This window comes from Schistocerca nitens, chromosome 8, assembly GCF_023898315.1.
Source record: "Schistocerca nitens isolate TAMUIC-IGC-003100 chromosome 8, iqSchNite1.1, whole genome shotgun sequence".
NCBI lineage: Eukaryota > Metazoa > Arthropoda > Insecta > Orthoptera > Acrididae > Schistocerca > Schistocerca nitens.
Window position 1 is genome coordinate 74,513,417 of NC_064621.1, and position 19,453 is coordinate 74,532,869.

The 19,453-nt window shown below is 41.7% G+C and overlaps 1 protein-coding gene across 1 annotated transcript in view; it reads right to left on the minus strand.

Annotated features, from left to right (window-relative positions):
* The window catches only part of LOC126198947 (Bloom syndrome protein homolog), a 217,495-nt gene that overhangs the window by 43,975 nt on the left and 154,067 nt on the right, over positions 1-19,453 (minus strand). Inside the window, exons 17-18 of the mRNA XM_049935592.1 lie at positions 13,380-13,575; positions 404-585 (exon numbers count right to left, since the gene is read on the minus strand). Coding sequence (XP_049791549.1) covers positions 404-585; positions 13,380-13,575 — 378 coding nt within the window. The remainder of the gene's footprint in view (positions 1-403; positions 586-13,379; positions 13,576-19,453) is intronic.

Here is a 19,453-nt window from a genome sequence, read left to right on the forward strand (position 1 = left end):
GTGTAATTAATATAGTTGGGAATGAGTACTAATTCCCAATAATTTAGCTGGCTAGCTTATACTGCCTCACACTCGGATCTGAGGATGTCGTGACTAAATTACTGATAGTCTTAGTACAACATGAATACATCACAATGAAAATAACATTTCTTAATTTTAAATCTTTCTCTGCTAGAAAATATATGCATATTACAGAAGGTCATCTACTTCAGCAACAGTTCCAAAATCCAGATACAAAAATTGTATATTTAATATGTACACAGAAAAACCAACAGAAAAAGTTCAAATTTAGCTTAGCCCATTTTGTATTCTGACTATAAATTACTTTGGCGAGGCACAAGGGACATATGGGACAGGAAAGGAACAACATTTTATGAAACACAGATTTATCAAGATAAGTTACCTGCTGCAAACAGTTATCACAAGCTGTATCACGACTTATTAGGCATTGCTGTCGATCAAAAATTTCACCAAAGTAGTTAAGCTGCAATGCTCGGCGGCAATCTGTTCTGTTTTCACAGTACGCCACCATCCTGTACAAATTGTCATAATGTGTCTGTCTAGCCGCATAGTTTTCCCGATCCACTGAAACACCAGACAGTGGTATGCTTAGCTTTTTTCTTTGTTCACAATCTAGTTAATACTGCCTGCAGGAATCAAATTTATAGTTGGGACATTTGGTGAAAATTCAACATTAAAAAATACACACTTCCTTTATTGGTAAAAGGTTACTTTGCAAATTTATCCTTGCTTATAAAATTAAACATTCATGAACAAATGCAAGGACACACAATTGCTGCCCGAGTTAAATGTTATAAAATTTGTATATGAATTTTATTACATTATATTTCCAAATATCAGCATTTTAGCTACTGATGCAAATGTTCTCATGGAGGAATGCTATTAGTTATGAGCTATGGATTTTATGCTTTTATTTATATGCCTGATAATCATACAGACTACTGTGTTATTAAAAATATGATTGTCAACACTTATATACATTACGGAAAATTATTCCTGACATTGGTTCCCTTTGATACAATTGGTTTCCTCTATTTCTGTGGCTCCAATTCATGATGAGGGAACACACATTCACTACACAGACAAAATTCATATTTTAGTACTCTGTGTCTTCTTTCATGCTCCATCTCCTATTTTCATTAAGTCCTCCCTCTTTCCTTTAATGTCCCCTCATCACTTTTCACCCCTTTCCAAGTTCTCACAGATCTTAAAAATTTATTGTGCCACCTAATACCAGTAAAATCTTTTCATAATGTCACCTATCAACTTCTTGCTCAATACACGCTTCCTCACATTCCATGTGATTCATATAACACTTTTGGGACAAACGAGGTAGCCCCTTGGACAGCTGGTTTCCTCATCCATATTTGTGAAAGCAGCTTCTCTATCTCTCCATCAGTACTCGGCAAGCCACTGTATATTGTTTTGGAAGGTACATATTACACCAGTATCATTATCCCTTTCCCTCGTATTTTACACATTTGTTAAAAGAACTATACCCCTTGACTCTTCTCAGAATAATAATCATTACTTGAATTTTAAGAGGAAGTTTAGTTTCATTGTGACACACAATATCTTTTTACAGTCACTATTACAAAATGTGCCAATGTGTCAGGTATCCCCCCCCCCCCTCTCTCTCTCTCTCTGGAGAAGAAAATGTGAGACAAAATTGAACTGGTCAGTTTCTCTCTGACTCTCTCTCTCTCTCTGGAGAAGAAAACGTGTGACAAAATTGAACTGGTCAGTTTCTCTCTGAGAGTTATTTTCTAGTTTTTGTTAAATCTATTTGATAAAGATTCCAGACATAGGACTCATATTTAAAAACAAGTTGGAGAGGAATTTTGTGAGCAGTCTTCTTTGTAGTTAAGTTTCTCTTATCATGGCCAAGAAATTAATTTCATCACTATGAGATTTGTGTGAGAATTTGATTTCAAATTGCTGCAGGCACTAATGCCTAAACATCTCACTGTTATATTAAAAATACCAGGAAAAGGATAGATTACTACTCAGTGTAAAGGTGACAGATTGAGTTGCAGACAAGCACAACGAAAAGACTGTTACATATTTAGAATTCGGCCGTGGCCTCCTTCTGACGAGGAAAAAACACACACATTCACAAAAGTGAGCACACCTCATGCATACATGACTTCCATCACCAGCAGCTCAGACCAGAATGCAACCATCACATTGAGCAGTAACATAGACTGAAGCAGGGAAAGGGGAAGGATAGCAGGGTACGAGTATGGAAGGGGGGGCGAGCATGCTGTATTTGGCGGAGCATGCTGGGACTCGACAGAGCATGATAGGACACCCTGGTGCAGTGTTGGTAGGCCATGGGGAAAGATGGTGGGGAGGGCAGAGAGTAACAGGGAGTGGGAAAGAAGAGGAGAAGGGAAGGGGAGGGGAACGATGGGCATGTGCTTTGGCAGAGGGTGGTACACAATGAGTATGAGTCTGAGGCGATGTGAATAGGGAGGAGGTGAGAGGACAGAGGTTGTGGAAACTGTTGGATGTGTGGTGTAGGGACAGTAGGCTACTGTAGGTTTAGGCTGGGATAATTTTGAGAATGGTGAATTTGTTGTAAGAGTAACTTTCATCTGCGCAGTTCAGAAAAGCTGGTGATGGAGGGGAGAATACAGATGGCCCTGGTTGTAAAGCAGCCATTGGAATCAAGTATGTTATGTTCAGCTGCAATATCTGTCACAGGGCAGTGGCAATTCATTCTGATGGACACCTGGTTGTAGCCACACCAATATAAAAAGCTGTGCAACAACTGCAGCAGAGCTGGTACATGACACGGCTGCTTTCAACAGTAGCCTGACCCGTGATTGAGCAGGAAACGCCTCTGATAGGAATGGAACAGGAAGTGCAGTATGAATTGGTTGGGCAGGTCTTGCACCTCAGTCTTCCGTAGGGATATGATCCCTGTGGCAAGGGGCTGGGATTGGGTGTCGCATAGGAATCGACTAGAATGATCTGGAAGTTGGGTGGGCTATAGAACACCACTTTAGGGGGAACGGAAAGGATGTCCCTCATTTGATGAATGATGATAAGTGATCAAAGCCCTGGCAAAAGATTCGGTCAGTTGTTCCAGTCCAGGGTGGTAGTGGTAACAAGGGGGCACTCCTTTGTAGTTAGCTCTTGGGGGTCGTGGGATGACTGGGGGTATGTGGGGAAACAGCACAGGAGATTTGTCTGCAGAATAGTTCTGGGAAGATCGTGTCTGTCTGTGGGCAAGGCAGTTCTTGTCACTGCATATATGCTATCTCCAGGTTGCCAGGCTGCATGGGAGGGATTTTTTGGTGTAGAATGGATGGCAGCTGTTGAAAAGCAGGAACTGTTGGTGATTGGTGGGTTTAATGTAGACAGAGGTGTGGATGGAGACACAAGAGAGTAAGTAGTCAACGTACTGGAAGGTGGCAACCTTGGTTGAGGAGGTTTAGGTGAAGCAGATGGCAGAGAAGGTTTTGAGGTTGTGAAGGAATGTGGACAGGGTGTACTGGCCCTGAGTCTAGATCATGAAGATATCCTCAATGAACCTGAACCATAGCAGGGGTTTTAGATTTTGGGAGGCTAGGAAGGTTTCCTCTAGATGACCCAGAAACAGCTTGGCATAGGAGGGTGTGATGGAGATGCCCTTCGCTGTGCCGTGGGTTTGTTTGTACACCTTCCCTTCACAGGAGTAGAAGCTGCATGTTAGAATAAAGTTAGTACGGTGTATGACAAATGAAGTACTGGATCTGGAGTATGCAGGACATTCATTTCTGCCAGATACTCTCTGCAGTTCATGACACATGACAGTGGGGGAACTTTGTCTTGCAGGTAGGATGATTAGATCAGGATTTGTTTTGATTTTGTGAATGACTATCCTTTCTTCTGCTGAAAGGTTGTAGTTCTCAGGCAGGGACCTGGGGGAAGATGATGAGGCAAGGTTTGAAGTAAGGAATTTCTGATAGGTGAGCAGGGAGTTGTTAGATCAGAGAGGGGGAGGATCACAGTTAGATGGTGGTATGAACTGGGAGAAGTAAAATAGCAAAACAGTGTTTCCACTGCACGGATTGGGAGAAGGAGAGTATGTAACTGCAAAGTCCATCATGATTAAATTTGGGTGTATTGCTAACGGCAAGACGTTTGGATAGGATGGAAACTTCTGTAGGATTGTGTTTTCTGGGGGAAAGGTTAACTACAGTGTTTTGGATTTGTTTGGGTTCTGGATTTTGTATAGTTTTGAGTGAGAGTTCTGGAGGATGTAGCAGGTTGAAAAAGTCAGCTGTGGAGATTCTGGATGCTATGAGGTATTGACAAGGAGGAACACTGTGAAACTTCCTGGCAGATTAAAACTGTGTGCCGGGCCGAAAATCGAACTCGGGACCTTTGCCTTTCGCGGGCAAGTGCTCTACAAACTGAGCTACCCAAGCACGACACACGACCCGTCCTCACAGCTTCAATTCTGCCAGGGTGCACAACCTACCCAATCTAGTAACCCAGCACTTCCTATTCCAGTCTCACAGGCCTATCTTACCCCCTCAGAAGTTGGGCCACCTGTGAAAGCAGCCATGTCATATAACAGCTCTGCTGCAATGATTGCACAGCTTTTATATTGGTAAGATTACCAAACACTGTCCATCAGGATGAATGGCCACTGCCAAACTGTGGCCAACAGCGAAGTAGACCACCCTGTGGCACAGCTTGCAGCTGAACATAACACACTTGATTTCAAAGGCTGCTTCACTATCCAAGCCATCTGGATTCTTCCCTCCACCACCAGATTTTCTGTACTGTGCAAATGGGAGTTATCCTTACAACAAATTCTCTGCTCCCGAGATCATGCCGACCGCAAGCTAAGTAACCTACTGTAACCTACTGCCTCCACACCCTCCACCCAACTATTTCCATACCCTCTGTCCTATCAACTCCTCTCTATTCATGTCTCCTCACCCTCTTTGTGTGCTGCCCTCTGCCAACACATCCATATGTCTTTCTGCTTCCCTGATCCTTTTCTTTACAGCATCCCCTCCTCCCCTGAACTCCCTGTTGCACAGCCTCCTGACACTGCACCTGGCAGTCTTATCACATCTTCTTCTAATCCCTGCATGTTCCACCAGACAGTGCTATTCTTTCCCACCAACCTGTACTCTGCCATTCCTCCCCCTTCCCTGACCCACTGTAGACTGCTGCTCAATGTTACAATCAATTGCATTCTGGTCAAGTGTGCGTGAGGTGTGCTCACTTTTGCAAGCGTGTTTTTTTTTTTGTGTGTGTGAATAAGGCTTTGGCCAAAAGCTAAACATGTAACAGTCTGTTCATTGTGACTGTCTGTAACTCAATGTGTCATCTTTATGGTGAGTAGCAATATATACCTTTTTTGTAATATTTTTGATATTACAACCAGGAGATTCCATTTGATTTCGCCAAACGACTTTTCTTCCATCCCACAACCCTACGATGTCTTCCTCTGTTACAATTCTCTAAATCATTACTCTTGTCAGAGTATTCTTTTCTTCTTTACAATGTTTTTTCAACATCTTCCAAACTGCTAGCACTCTAGTCTTCTGACCACACTGTGTCAATGATCTTGTCTGTGCACAACACACAGCTATGTGACCACAAGAACTGTTGGTGCAGCATCTCAAGCTGCAAATTCTTCCCACCAATAATTACCTCCCTCATCCTCGCATATTTTATTTTGTTTTCCACACAAACTTGTGAACCTCGACCTAACCAATGCCCCCCCTCCCCTCCCTTTTCCCTTATCCCAATGTGCGAACACTCACATACCTCATCAATTACTTTTATCCCACATTTTTGTACATTTCTTAAAGTATGTGTGAGTGATTCTGTGTAATTTTACATACTCTATGCATTTTTGCATATTTTTACTTGATCATGCAAACTTTTATGTATTTGTATGTATTTTCATATATATGTGCATGTTGTGATGTGCCTGTAAGTATTTTACATGTCCTTTTGTTATCCAGCTTGCCTAATAACCATCTAACTACTTCATTTGCCCAGTTCTGCTTCATTCGCATTTTTCCAATGCTGTCACTGCCACAATAGATCACTGCTACACCTTTTGTACATGTTCAAAAAATATCCCATTCCCTGGCCAAAACTAGTCCCACATACTGCCCCTTAAATGCTGTCTATACCAAGCAATCCCCCAAATGACCTAAGGATCCCACCCCTCCTTTCACAATGACTGTCATGTTTTTTCAAATTCCATCAATCTGTGGGCCTCACAAACCTGGTATCACAAAACCACATCTTAATGGCATAGTCATCACACAACCACCTCTCATACCTCTGAAAGAACCTGCTGACACCCTACTGCCACCCTGGGGCACCACTATCCAACCTCTATCCCACCCACACTGTTCCTCCTCAAAGCACCCAGACCTTGCCTAGCTGACCTTTTCAACCTGCCACATACCCCAAAACTCCTTACCAACACTCCACCAAATCCAGAGCCGAAAATTCCTGGAACACTGTTGTTAATCTTTCTACCAAAATTCTCAGCTCAGTAGAACTTTCAGCCCTACCTTCAGCCCCACACCCAAATTTAATCATGATGGAATTAACATAGCCTCCCACATCAAATATACCGACCACTTCCTTCATCGACTTTCCACCATCCTATACTAGCTCCCCACTCATCCTTGTTGATGCCACTTCTTTAAACACAAACATCTCTCATGCCAACAGCCTTGTCACTATTGAACACTATGGGAAACATAGTCCTTCAGACTCCAACCCACTACATCATTTGTTATACACCTTACTAACTTTATCCAAACACACAGCTACTTCCGTTTTTAAATGAAGGTATAGAAAAAGCACTATGGCACAGCAAAGTGCACGCCATGTCACCCTCCTACTCAAACCTGTTACTGGGCTATCTACAGGAAACCTTCCTAGCCTCCCAAAACTCCTGGTGTGGTTCAGGTTCATTGTTGATATCTCCATGACCAGGATGCAGGAGCAAGACACCCTATCCTCATTCCTTCACAAACTTAACACCTTCTTTCTCATCCACTTCATTTGGAACTCCTCAACCCAATGTGCCACCTTCCTGGATTTTGGCTTCCTCCACTGTGGTGGCTCCATCCACACCCCTGCCCACATTAATCTCACCAGTCACCAACTGTGCCTGCATTTCGACAGCTGGACTTCCCTTCCACGCCAAAAAGTGCCTTCCATACAGCCTGGCCACCCAATGACAGCAGTGACAAGAACTCACTTGCCCAATTTGTCACCACGGCCTCCAAAGAAAGGCACTATCTCCCACATCTAATTCACAAACAGATCCCCTGTGCAATTTCCCCACAGATCCCCAAGAACCAGAGCTGCAAAGGAGTGCTCCCTTTCTCACGCAATACAATCTTGGACTGGAACAACTGAACCACATCATTCGTCAGGGCTCCGATTACCTAACATCATGTCTTAAATGAGGGACATCCTACCCATGAACCTTCACACCTCTCCTAAAGTGTTATTCCATTGCCCACCCAACCTGTACAACATCTGAATCCAATCCTACACCACTGCCTATCCCAACTCCGTTGACACAGGGATCATATCCCTTTGAAAAACCCAGATGCAAGACCCGCCTAACCCAGCCACGCAGCACTTCCTATTCCAGTCCTGTTACAGGTCTATCTTACACCATCAGAGGTTGGGTCACCTGTAAAAGCATCCTTGTTATATACCAGGTCTATTGCACTCATTAGACAGCACTTTATATTGGTATGAGTACCAATCAGCTGTTCACCAGGATGAATGGCCACTGCCAAACTGTGGTCAAAAGCATGGTACAAAACCCTGTGGCACAACATGCAACTAAACATAACATACCTGATTTCAATGGCTTCACTGCCCGAGCCATCTGGGTCCTCCCCTCCATCACCAGCTCTTCTGAACTGGGCACATGGGAGTTATCCAAACAATACATTCTCTGCTCCTGAAATTGTCATGCCCTCAACCAGCTGTCCCCACACTCTCCACACAACAGTTTTCGCCTCCACTATCCTTTCAATTCCTCTCTATTCATGTCCCCTCATCCTCACTGAGTACTGCTCTCTCCCATCACATCCAGCTGTCTTTCTCCTTCCCTGCTCTTCTTCTACGTAATTGTCCCTGCCCCCTCCTCATCTCCAATCTACCTGCCCCACAGCCTTCCGAGGCTGCGACTGGCAGTCTTGTCATGCATACATCTAGTCCCTGCACACTCTGTCAGACAGCACTCTTCTTCCCCCTGACCTGTACCCTGATACCCCCCCCCCCCCCCGTGTGCGCCACCCACCCACCCACCCACCCACCCACCCACACACACACACACACACACACACACACACACACACACACACAACCACCATTTCCTGTCCCATTCCAGACTGCCTCTCAAAATAACCGCTGAGTAGCAGTCTGATGATGATGAAGTCCCATACTTCTTTACAGAGCGTAGGGGAACGATGCGGGAGACCTGCGCCGCCTTACTAGGTAAGGTCCTAGTGGAGGTGGTTTGCCATTGCCTTCCTCCGACCGTAATGGGGATGAATGATGATGATGAAGACGACACAACAACACCCAGTCATCTTGAGGCAGGAAAAATCCCTGACCTCGCCGGGAATCGAACCCGGGACCCTGTGCTCGGGAAGCGAGAACGCTACCGCGAGACCACGAGTGGCAGACGAGTAGCAATCTACCCTTTCCTAAAAATGCTGTTAATGTTTCAGCCTGGAGTTTCCATTATTTTACTATTTTGATCAACTGTGCAGACTATCATATAAGGTGTAGTCATACAATACAAAATCTTTGCACCTGTTCACGCTTATTAAATTATGCTGCTGTTTAAACCTTATTGAAAAGACAGTTAAAGCAACATAACATATTAATAACTTGGTGGTGATGAATGAATGTGTGGGAGCATCTGTCAGAGCTCTCCGAGTCGGGCACAGAAAACTCGAGGTCACATTGTGCGAGGTCAGCATCACTGTAGTGCCAAATGAGACAGACCCCGCACCACGAAACAGTTAAAGCAATGGGAAAAGACAATGTACCGGGTGATCAAAAAGTCAGTATACATTTGAAAACTTAATAAACCACGGAATAATGTAGATAGAGAGGTAAAAATTGACACACATGCTTGGAATGAAATGGGGTTTTATTAGAACAAAAAAACCACCCCATATTGATAGATGTAGAAAGATCTCTTGCGCGCGTCATTTGGTGATGATCGTGTGCTCAGCCGCCACTATCGTCATGCTTGGCCTCCCAGGTCCCCAGACGTCAGTCCGTGCGATTATTGGCTTTGGGGTTACTTGACGTTGCAAGTGTATCATGATCAAACAACACCTCTAGGGATGCTGAAAGACAACATCCGATGCCAATACCTCACCGTAACTCCGGACATGCTTTACAGTGCTGTTCACAACATTATTCCTTGACTACAGCTATTGTTGAGGAATGATGGTGGACATATTGAGCATTTCCTGTAAAGAACATCATCTTTGCTTTGTCTTACTTTGTTATGCTAGTTATTGCTAGTCTGATCAGATGAAGCGCCATCTGTCGGACATTTTTTAAACTTTTTTTTTTGTTCTAATAAAACGTCATGTCATTCCGAGCACGTGTGTCAATTTGTACCTCTCTATCTACATTATTCCGTGATTTATTCAGTTTTCAAATTTATACTGACTTTTTGATCATTCGGTACATCAATCAGTGAGCAGATACAGTGCACTTCATTACAACATGGCTCAGATATGACAACTGGATGACTTCACATGTGGGAAGAATCATTGAGAAACTGGAGGAAAGACAATGTGATGCGTGTAGCTCACACCATTGTTCCAAGTGCAGGGGGAGCATTCCAAACCACAGGCAATGGTGCCTAAAGGAGAGGAGTTGGTCAACCACATTCAACTACAGGAGAAGATTCCCGTTACAATGTACTACAGGCAAGAAGAGACCAACATCAAACAACAGATGCAATTGCAATTACATTTAATAGGACTGCAAGGCACGCAGTCTGATGCTCTACAGCAGCACGGCGACTGCATAGGGGTCATCTCTTTGCCCTGACCAGTATGTGTTCTGTTGACATCTAGACATCTGTGACACCATTTTGAATGTTGCCAACAGCATAGACCCTACACAAACGAGGTACGGCGTCGTACGCTCTTCTCAGATGACAGCAGATTCAGTCTAAGTAGTGATTCTGGACATATCCTCATGCAGCGAGGTGGAGTTTTGTGAGTTGACCAAAGAAGGGTGGTGAGTATAAAAGGCAGGTTACTGCAAATAACTACTGGAAAATCCCTGAAAGGGTTCTATTCTTCGAGTCAGTCATGGGCACATGCCCAATGAAAAGGTGTTACTTTCCAGTAATTAAATATTACTTGCAAATATTACAGAGAAAAATACTAAAACTGAATGCAATGGATCTAGAAAATAAATGAGGATATCAAATTGTGCATCCCAACATCACGAGTTCGATGCAGCATTGTATGATGCTGTGCAACCTCTAGTTTTTAATTATTGAGATTTAGCATTATAAGCAATGCTACTGGTAAATTAAAACTGCTATAATCATAAACAATATGTCATACTATAGCAGAACTGTACAGTGAACAAATAATGACACAGGCTGGCTGCAACTTTAATGGATCCAAAGAAACACTTTAGTTAAAACTGCTCAATAAAGTTAACTCCAATAATTACACGAATCATGACATCAGCACGTCACCCTGTAACCTTACTCTTTTCATAAATGTATTTCTGTTTAGGTATATAAGCTATTTCTGCATCAAATTAAGCATTATGTAATCTGAGACATGCCTCCCAATAAATCAGTCATAATTCAAATTTGGTGAGTGCTACATAAAAATCAAGAGCATCATGTAAATGAGCAGTAAGTTATGCTCTGATTTGACATACCATATTAGTGTATATAAAAACGTATTAGTTCAACAGTTGTGCACAATGGCACAACATCACGTTTTTATTAATATTTAGCATCATATGCATGTGAGAATGTTTTATAAGTTTGGAAAATGACCAGCATGGGGAGGTGCTCCTTTCAATATATTTACTATTACCAAAAACAATGCAATTTAAATTATGACCATTTCAGCATAATACTGCGAGAAAATGTGAACATAAATAGCAAGGGTGCCCATATGGTAGTCTGTAGGTGGGGTGTGGGTGGGGGTGGGGGGTGGGGGATGGGTGGGGGATGGGTAGACCTGATGGTTTGGGATATTTTTAATATTTTGAAAGAAGAACGGTGACTTGTAAGTGGCCATAAATAAAGCTACAGTTCCAACCCTGTTAAAAACTTGTACAATACCAAGATTTAAATCATTTCCTTGAAAGAAAAACACCTGAGTTGACTATATTTTTTCCTTTCCCTGAGAGCTGCGGGGTGTGCTCCCCCCCCCCCCCCCGCCAACTCCCCCTTGCCCCAAGTATGGGTGCCCTTTATGAATAGTGTGATATGGATTCCTAAGGTTTGAAACAGAAGCTGTGCCTCCTGGCCTTTTCATGTGGTCTTGTCTCATAGGCTGGTCTGGCATGGTGAGTCTGTTTAGCTTTTGGCAGGAGTGGAACTTACATTTTCCAGTTCCAACACTTAAAAGTTTTATAAGTCGTAGAATCTGAGCAACTGATTGGGATTTAATACTTTCAAGTGTTGTAAGTTTTCACAACTGGAACACTAACTTTGCAGGAGTCATAGTTATATTTTGTAATGTACTTTTGCAGAGAGTGAAGCAGTATCACTGATGAACTTGAGCATTAATGCATAGTCAGGACTTGGATTTTGGTTCTGCTTTCATGATAGCTTATTTACTTGGGGAATCAGCCAAGGATTATTCACTATTCATGCAACCTCAATTGCATTTAGTTACAATTTCAGTTCTTGAACTTTTAATGTGGATACCCATATTCGTTTAATTGCTGGATGTAAGGACATTATATTTTTTGTGTTTTGACCAAACGATATACAGTACTCAAACTTAACTATATGACTGTATTGACTAAATTTGTGTTTGTTTCTATCAAGTTACCATTATTTTATTTAGCATAGTTACTTGTTTATTCACTCATTCTTTTCTTTGTAATAAATGTCAAAATTCATGCATGTAGTTGTTGCTTGCCTGACCCTATCTACTGTAAACAGCTGGAGCTTCTTTAAGCATTTATCCGAAGACAAGAGCATTGATGGTTCAGATGTAGAATATTCTCTCAATAAGAGGGTCAGCCTGTAATTTCTTCCAACAATTGGAACGACTTGGGTTCTTGCTCTGGTAAACAACTGTCAGAAGAAGGGGCAGTTCCATTTCATAACTGATACCGAATGCCCCAACAAATTTAGTGGCTATCGACTGGCTTTGATTGTTAACTATCCATTCAGTTATTTGTCATGTTGTCACTCGTATGATGATATTACATGATCTAATTTCAGGAAACAGATTTAGAATCCGTGCCTTATTTTGTCACCCTGCAATTCAATACATGTATGGTCACTCTATGACATCACCGAAGATTTTGAACAGTTATGTTAACTGATAGCCATAACTCCCTACGTCTTACGGCTAATTACTTAGACAAACTTGGTTTCAAACTTACAGAACACATCTTTCACAAGTCTTTTTTTTTTCTTTTTAAACCCAATTTGGGTGTTTTGAGATTTTTTTTGTTACCTGCGAAGCAGACCCACTTTCTATTACTGTTATTAAACCATACTGGAGTCTTTTTATCCTTGGCTATTTATATGTAAGCTACTTATGTGTCATGTATCCTACAATATGTTTCAATTTCAACTACAGGTTCTCCACATTTAATTCCTATTGGGTAAATGATGACTGATGTCCTTCACTAGTAGTAGGCACAATGTTAACTTTCCTTACATCTACATTTTTTTTCTTTCTTATCTGCGATACTATTCTGCACAGGATCAAACAACAAATATTATTAGACACTAGAGAGCCAGCAATTAAAAGTAAGTTGTGCAGAAATTAATTTTGATTTGAACACAACAGTCTTCCCATTTTTCTTGATTTCTTCCCAATTCTTTTCTTGTTCTAGAAGAAATTTCTAGTGTTATAAAAGCAGAAGCCATGATTGGTGTGTGTAAATGTTTGTGCTGATTTCATGACAATTTCCATCTAACTGTAGTGCACAGAAATTTTGTTTCTTATTATTTATATCACTCATATCTGTAAAGTCTGCTTTTTTATTTATATTTGTTTTACTGAAAATTATTAAAAATAAAAAGATACTACAACTGAGAAAAACATAACAACAACAGAAGTTAATAATATGAGAGTGGCAGTTTCATCCAAAACTTTACTTACAGTCTATCATTTTGGCTATTCTATTTTTGTCTGCAAAGGAATAGAATAGTATACATTCTGAGAGCTCGCCATCACGACCCGCTCTTCCCGACTCCTGGTAGTAGCCCTCTATAGATTTAGGCAATGAGTAATGGACAACAAATCTCACGTCAGGTTTATCAATGCCCATTCCAAAAGCAATAGTGGCACATATGACCTGGAAAGTGTACCATAAGCACATTCAATACACAATTTTTAGTAAAATTTGATTTCTTCACAATATACACGAACAGTTCCTAGATATTAGTAAGCAAACCATGCATGTTGTGTGACATGTTCAGCACTTCAAAAAGCACTAATTGTGTGTGTGTGTGTGTGTGTGTGTGTGTGTGTGTGTGTGTGGGTGGGTGTGTGTTTTACAAACATTCTCAAGAGATAATTTTTTGTCAACTGTCGGTACTAATAACTATTGCACATGTTGTCCCTACATATATGGTATTCCACATTATGGCAGAATGTACATCTACATCTACATCTGCATACATACAGTAAAAGGTACATGGCAGAGGGAACTTTGAACCACTACTAGTCATTTCCTTTCTGTTCCTACACAAAGACAAGAGAAAAACGATTGTCCATATGGCTGAGTACCAGCTCTACTTTCTACTATCTTATCTTCACGGTCCGTAGACCAAATGCACATGGGGGCAGTAAGGATCATTCAACTGTCCACTTCAAATGCCGGTTCTCTAAATTTTCTCAATAGTGTTTCACGATAACAGAGTAATCTTCCCTCCAAGAAGTCACATTTGAGTTCACAAAGCATCTCAATAATAAAACTATCAGTAACAAATCTTGCAGTATGCCTCTGAACTGCCTCAATGATTTCCTTTAATTTGACCTGGTGGGATTCCAAACACACAAGCAGTACTTAAAATGGGCTGCCCTAGCATTCTGTACATGGTCTCCTTTATAGATGAGCCATGTTCGCCTAAAGTTCTCTCAAAAAGCTGAAGCTGACCATTTTCCATCTCTACAACCGTCCTTTAGTGCTCCTTCCATTTAATATTGATTTGCAATGTTACATCTAGATATTAACTCGACCTAACTGTGTTAAGCTGCACACTATTAATGCTGTATTTGACCATTACAGGATTTTTTTCTTACTCATCTGCATTAACTTGTATTTTCTCACATTTTTAACAAGTACCCATTCATCACACCAACTAGAAATCCTATCTAAGTCATCTTTCATCTCCCTACAGTCACAAAATAATGACACCTTCCCATACACCACAGCATCATCACCAAAAAGCCACAGACTGCTGCTTACCCTGTCAGTCAGATCCTTTTCCAACAGCCTTACTTTTAGTTAATGAATCAATAACACTCTGCCAACTATCAAGTGATGTTCAAGTTTTTTCTGTGTCCAGTATTTGCTTTCAACTGCAACTCAAGCCACAACCCACAATGTAATCATATGGCACAGCCACCTTCACACAACCAAACATCATAATTTGTACTTGTCAACTTTTATTTTTTGTGTGTTCTGACAACAATTTATTTTATAAATGCAAACTGACACATTGTCCAAGCATAAAAAAGAAAGGAAGATAACAATTTGAAACAAGGTGATTAGACATGGAGAACAAGGGCAGGAAGGGCAAGGATGGGGGCAGGAAATATACCATGAATCATCCCAGCGTTCACAGTAACTGATTTTGTGAAGCTATGGAAAATGTAAGGCTGTATGCCTGGATGGGGACTTCAATGATACTCCTGCCAAACAGTGGATAAACCCTGTACCACATTACTCAGCTTCTATGTGCTAACACTTGAAATATCACTCAAGTGTCAGTGGACCTAACTGATCTGAATATATTTTAAACAGAACTGCAGAGGCAATAGTACAACTACCTTATGTCTGTGAGTGCATACAAGAGACTTACACCAAATTTGACCTACTATGTTTATGGGAGTGAATATGTTGGGGGACTGATGACCACAGATGTTAAGTCCCATAGTGCTCAGAACCATTTGAGAGAATATATTCTTAGTGATCACTAAAATCATCCAAGTTGAGAATTACTTTTGAAGAGAGAAAACTTCATTTAAGCCAAGACACATTTCAGGCATCCACCCATCTTCATCTGGCATAATACATCATTTTTATCTCCTAAATTTGGAATGCAGTAGCTGTCTGTGGTTCTCTAACTTGTGACACATTTCTCTGCTTTGATACGTTTTGCATCTGAACAGGTATGACAATAATGCCAAACTGTCCTGACAGCACAAATGTAACTACTCAAGCTGGTGGTGGTTCTACTATGGAAACTGGTGAGTGGGACCCTGGAAGAGGAAAACAAACTCAAAGCACAAGTTAATCTAAAGGGAAGCAGAGTGTCCAAACACTGCATAGAGACACAGACAGAGAAAAGTACAACATGTGGGCCAACATAATGTAAAGGCCAAGCCTGAGTTGGTCAATGTCACGGTAAGAACTGACAGGTCCAGCCTATCACCACCAGCAAGTAAACACCTTGGTCAGCAGTTCTCTCCATACAACGCTTCATGCATACCATCGTGACAACTTCCTGCCCTACTGTGCTGCAAAACCTAAGGCAGATCATCAACGTCCATATCGACACCTGTAGATGGGAAAACTAAAATAAGCCTAACACAAACACTTTTAAGTTTGCTGATGCGCTGAATGCAGCACAACATTCACTATGTTGGTCACATGGTTAATATTGTATTGTATTCAGTACATCAGTGAATCTAACAGAGTTTGTGCTATGCCTCCAAAGGCAGGAAAAGGTGTCACAAATTACAGAACAAGAGGCAGCTGCAGCATTCCAAATTCAAAAGATAGGAAAGATACACTCACAAAATATAAAAGTGTTAGGCCAATTGAAGATGAGCTGAAGCTCAAAATAAACAAAACTACACAAAAACGGGGTGGTTGCTGTATTTCTTCAAGCAATTCATTCCATTGCTACAGAGTTCTACCACCATTAACAAGTTGAGAATCTGTCAATTACAGCTCCCTCGTTTACCAGGGGTGTTGGTGCATAAATAGGAATCCAACACATTTTCCACACTCTTCACACAGAGGCTAAGTTTCCCTTTAGAATGGCACCATGTCCAGTAAAACGAGTCATGTTGTTCAGACATATGAGATGTGTGAGAAAAGTAATGATACTGACTTTTTATCTCCCAAAGTTTTTATTTTTTTCAATCAACAATATTGTCCCCTACAAAATAGTTCCCTTCAGCAGCTATACAGCAGAGTTGTTGTTCCCATAGTAGCACTGAATGGCTTCAGCTGGTATGGCCTTTAACATGTTGGTCACATTCTTTTGAAATTTCTCCAGAGTCCAATAATGACATCCTTTTAAGACTTTTTCAATTTTGGGAAAAGGAAGAAAGTTGAAAGGATTCAGGCCAGGTGAATGCGGGTGGGAGGGGGGGGGGGGGGGGGACGTTGTGGAACAACAGGACTGCTTTCCGAGGTCAAAAATTTCGTGATGGGAGTGGCCATACGACATGGGTCATTGCCAGAATGCAGCATCCACTTGTCCGCAATGTCCTGTCTCATTTAATTCACCCTTTTCCTGAGCCTTTCAAGGACTTCTTTGTTAAGCCTTCAGTTGATAGTTCATACTGGAGGCACAAATTCTTTATACATGACACCCCTACTGTCAAAAAAGCAAATCATCATTGTTTTGATCTTTGATTTTCTTGTTTGAGCTTTTTTCAGTCAAGGAGGTGTCTCAATATGCACCTCCTCATTGTACTGCTTCACCTCAGGATCGTACTCAAAAATCCATAATTCATCACCTGTGGTCACACAGCTGAACTATTTGTGGTTATTTGCCATCCTCTCAAGAAGATCAATGCACACTTTTCTTCGACAGCCCTCTGAGCTTTTTTGGCATCATTTTGGCACAATCTTTCCACATGTTCAAAACTTCAGTCGAAATTTGATGAACGGTGAAAGTATTTAACAGGTCACTCATCATCCTTATTGTTAAACATCAGATTGATATCACAAAAGCATGCTCTCATTTGATTTTTTCATTGGTTTTTAAAGTTGAAGGTATCCCTTAGCAAGATTAATCTACAATGTATTCTTGTCATTACCAAAATTATTTGCGCCAGCAAAAAACTTGTTCTCTTAGTAAAGAATGTTCCCAACTTTTTAAATGTCACACTCACAGTTTCCCCAAGTTAACGCAAAACTTGATGGCATAACGTTGCTCTAAATTCTGCTATTCCATTTCCGTAACACAACAAAAACACTTCATCAATGGCACTCTCAAAAATCATGTGATGGCTGTGCAGATCTGAAACTGGGAGTGAGCATCCAGAATGGGTGAACACACCGGTCTACACAAGTAAAACATGATAGTATTGCCAGATTGCTTGCAGTGCTGACAGTCTCATTACTTTGCAAACAAACCTTGTATGTGCTCAACCTGTGCTAGAACATGATTTTAACAGTGTCTGTTTATATTCATTAAACAGACTAATAGAGAGGAAGCAGCTGCTGTAATAACAGCCCCATATGTAAAACAAAATTAGAAGGTAAGAGGATGTGGATATTCGAATGATCCACAATAACAAAGCTTTGTTGAATCACACTGAATTCTATAACAATATGTACCAATTTGACAACCCTTCTCCAAAATATGTAAGTGCTGCACCTTCCATTAGTGAAACAAGTATGCCATCAGGTCCGGACACTTTATATATGTGCAGATTCCCACGTGGAATGTTTCCCTCTATATATATATGGTCTTTAAATATGCCTGCTTGTGTCTGTATATGTGTGGATGGATATGTGTGTGTGTGCGAGTGTATACCCGTCCTTTTTTCCCCCTAAGGTAAGTCTTTCCGCTCCCGGGACTGGAATGACTCCTTACCCTCTCCCTTAAAACCCACATCCTTTCGTCTTTCCCTCTCCTTCTCTCTTTCCTGATGAGGCAACAGTTTGTTGCGAAGCTTGAATTTTGTGTGGGTGTTTGTGTTTGTGTGTCTGTCGACCTGCCGGCGCTTTCGTTTGGTGAGTCGCGTCACCTTTGTTTTTAGATGTATTTTTCCTACATGGAAAATATATATATATATATGTTGTGACTTACCGAACGAAAGCGCTGGCAGGTCGATAGACACACAAACAAACACAAACACACACACAAAATTCAAGCTTTCGCAACAAACTGTTGCCTCATCAGGAGAGAGGGAAAGACGAAAGGATGTGGGTTTTAGGGGAGAGGGTAAGGAGTCATTCCAATCCTGGGAGCGGAAAGACTTACCTTAGGGGGAAAAAAGGACGGGTATACACTCGCACACACACACATATCCATCCACACATATACAGACACAAGCAGACATCTCACAAGCAGACATATTTAAAGACAAAGAGTTTGGGCAGAGATGTCAGTCGAGGCAGAAGTGAAGAGGCAAAGATGATGTTGAATGACAGGTGAGGCATGAGTGGCGGCAACTTGAAATTAGCGGAGATTGAGGCCTGGTGGGTAACGGGAAGAGAGGATATATTGAAGAGCAAGTTCCCATCTCCGGAGTTCGGATAGGTTGGTGGGAAGTATCCAGATAACGCGGACGGTGTAACACTGTGCCAAGATGTGCTGGCCGTGCACCAAGGCATGTTTAGCCACAGGGTGATCCTCATTACCAACAAACACTGTCTGCCTGTGTCCATTAATGCGAATGGACAGTTTGTTGCTGGTCATTCCCACATAGAATGCATCACAGTGTAGGCAGGTCAGTTGGTAAATCACGTGGGTGCTTTCACATGTGGCTCTGCCTTTGATCGTGTACACCTTCCGGGTTACAGGACTGGAGTAGGTGGTGGTGGGAGGGTGCATGGGACAGGTTTTACACTGGGGGCGGTTACAAGGATAGGAGCCAGAGGGTAGGGAAGGTGGTTTGGGGATTTCATAGGGATGAACTAACAGGTTACGAAGGTTAGGTGGACGGCGGAAAGACACTCTTGGTGGAGTGGGGAGGATTTCATGAAGGATGGATCTCATTTCAGGGCAGGATTTGAGGAAGTCGTATCCCTGCTGGAGAGC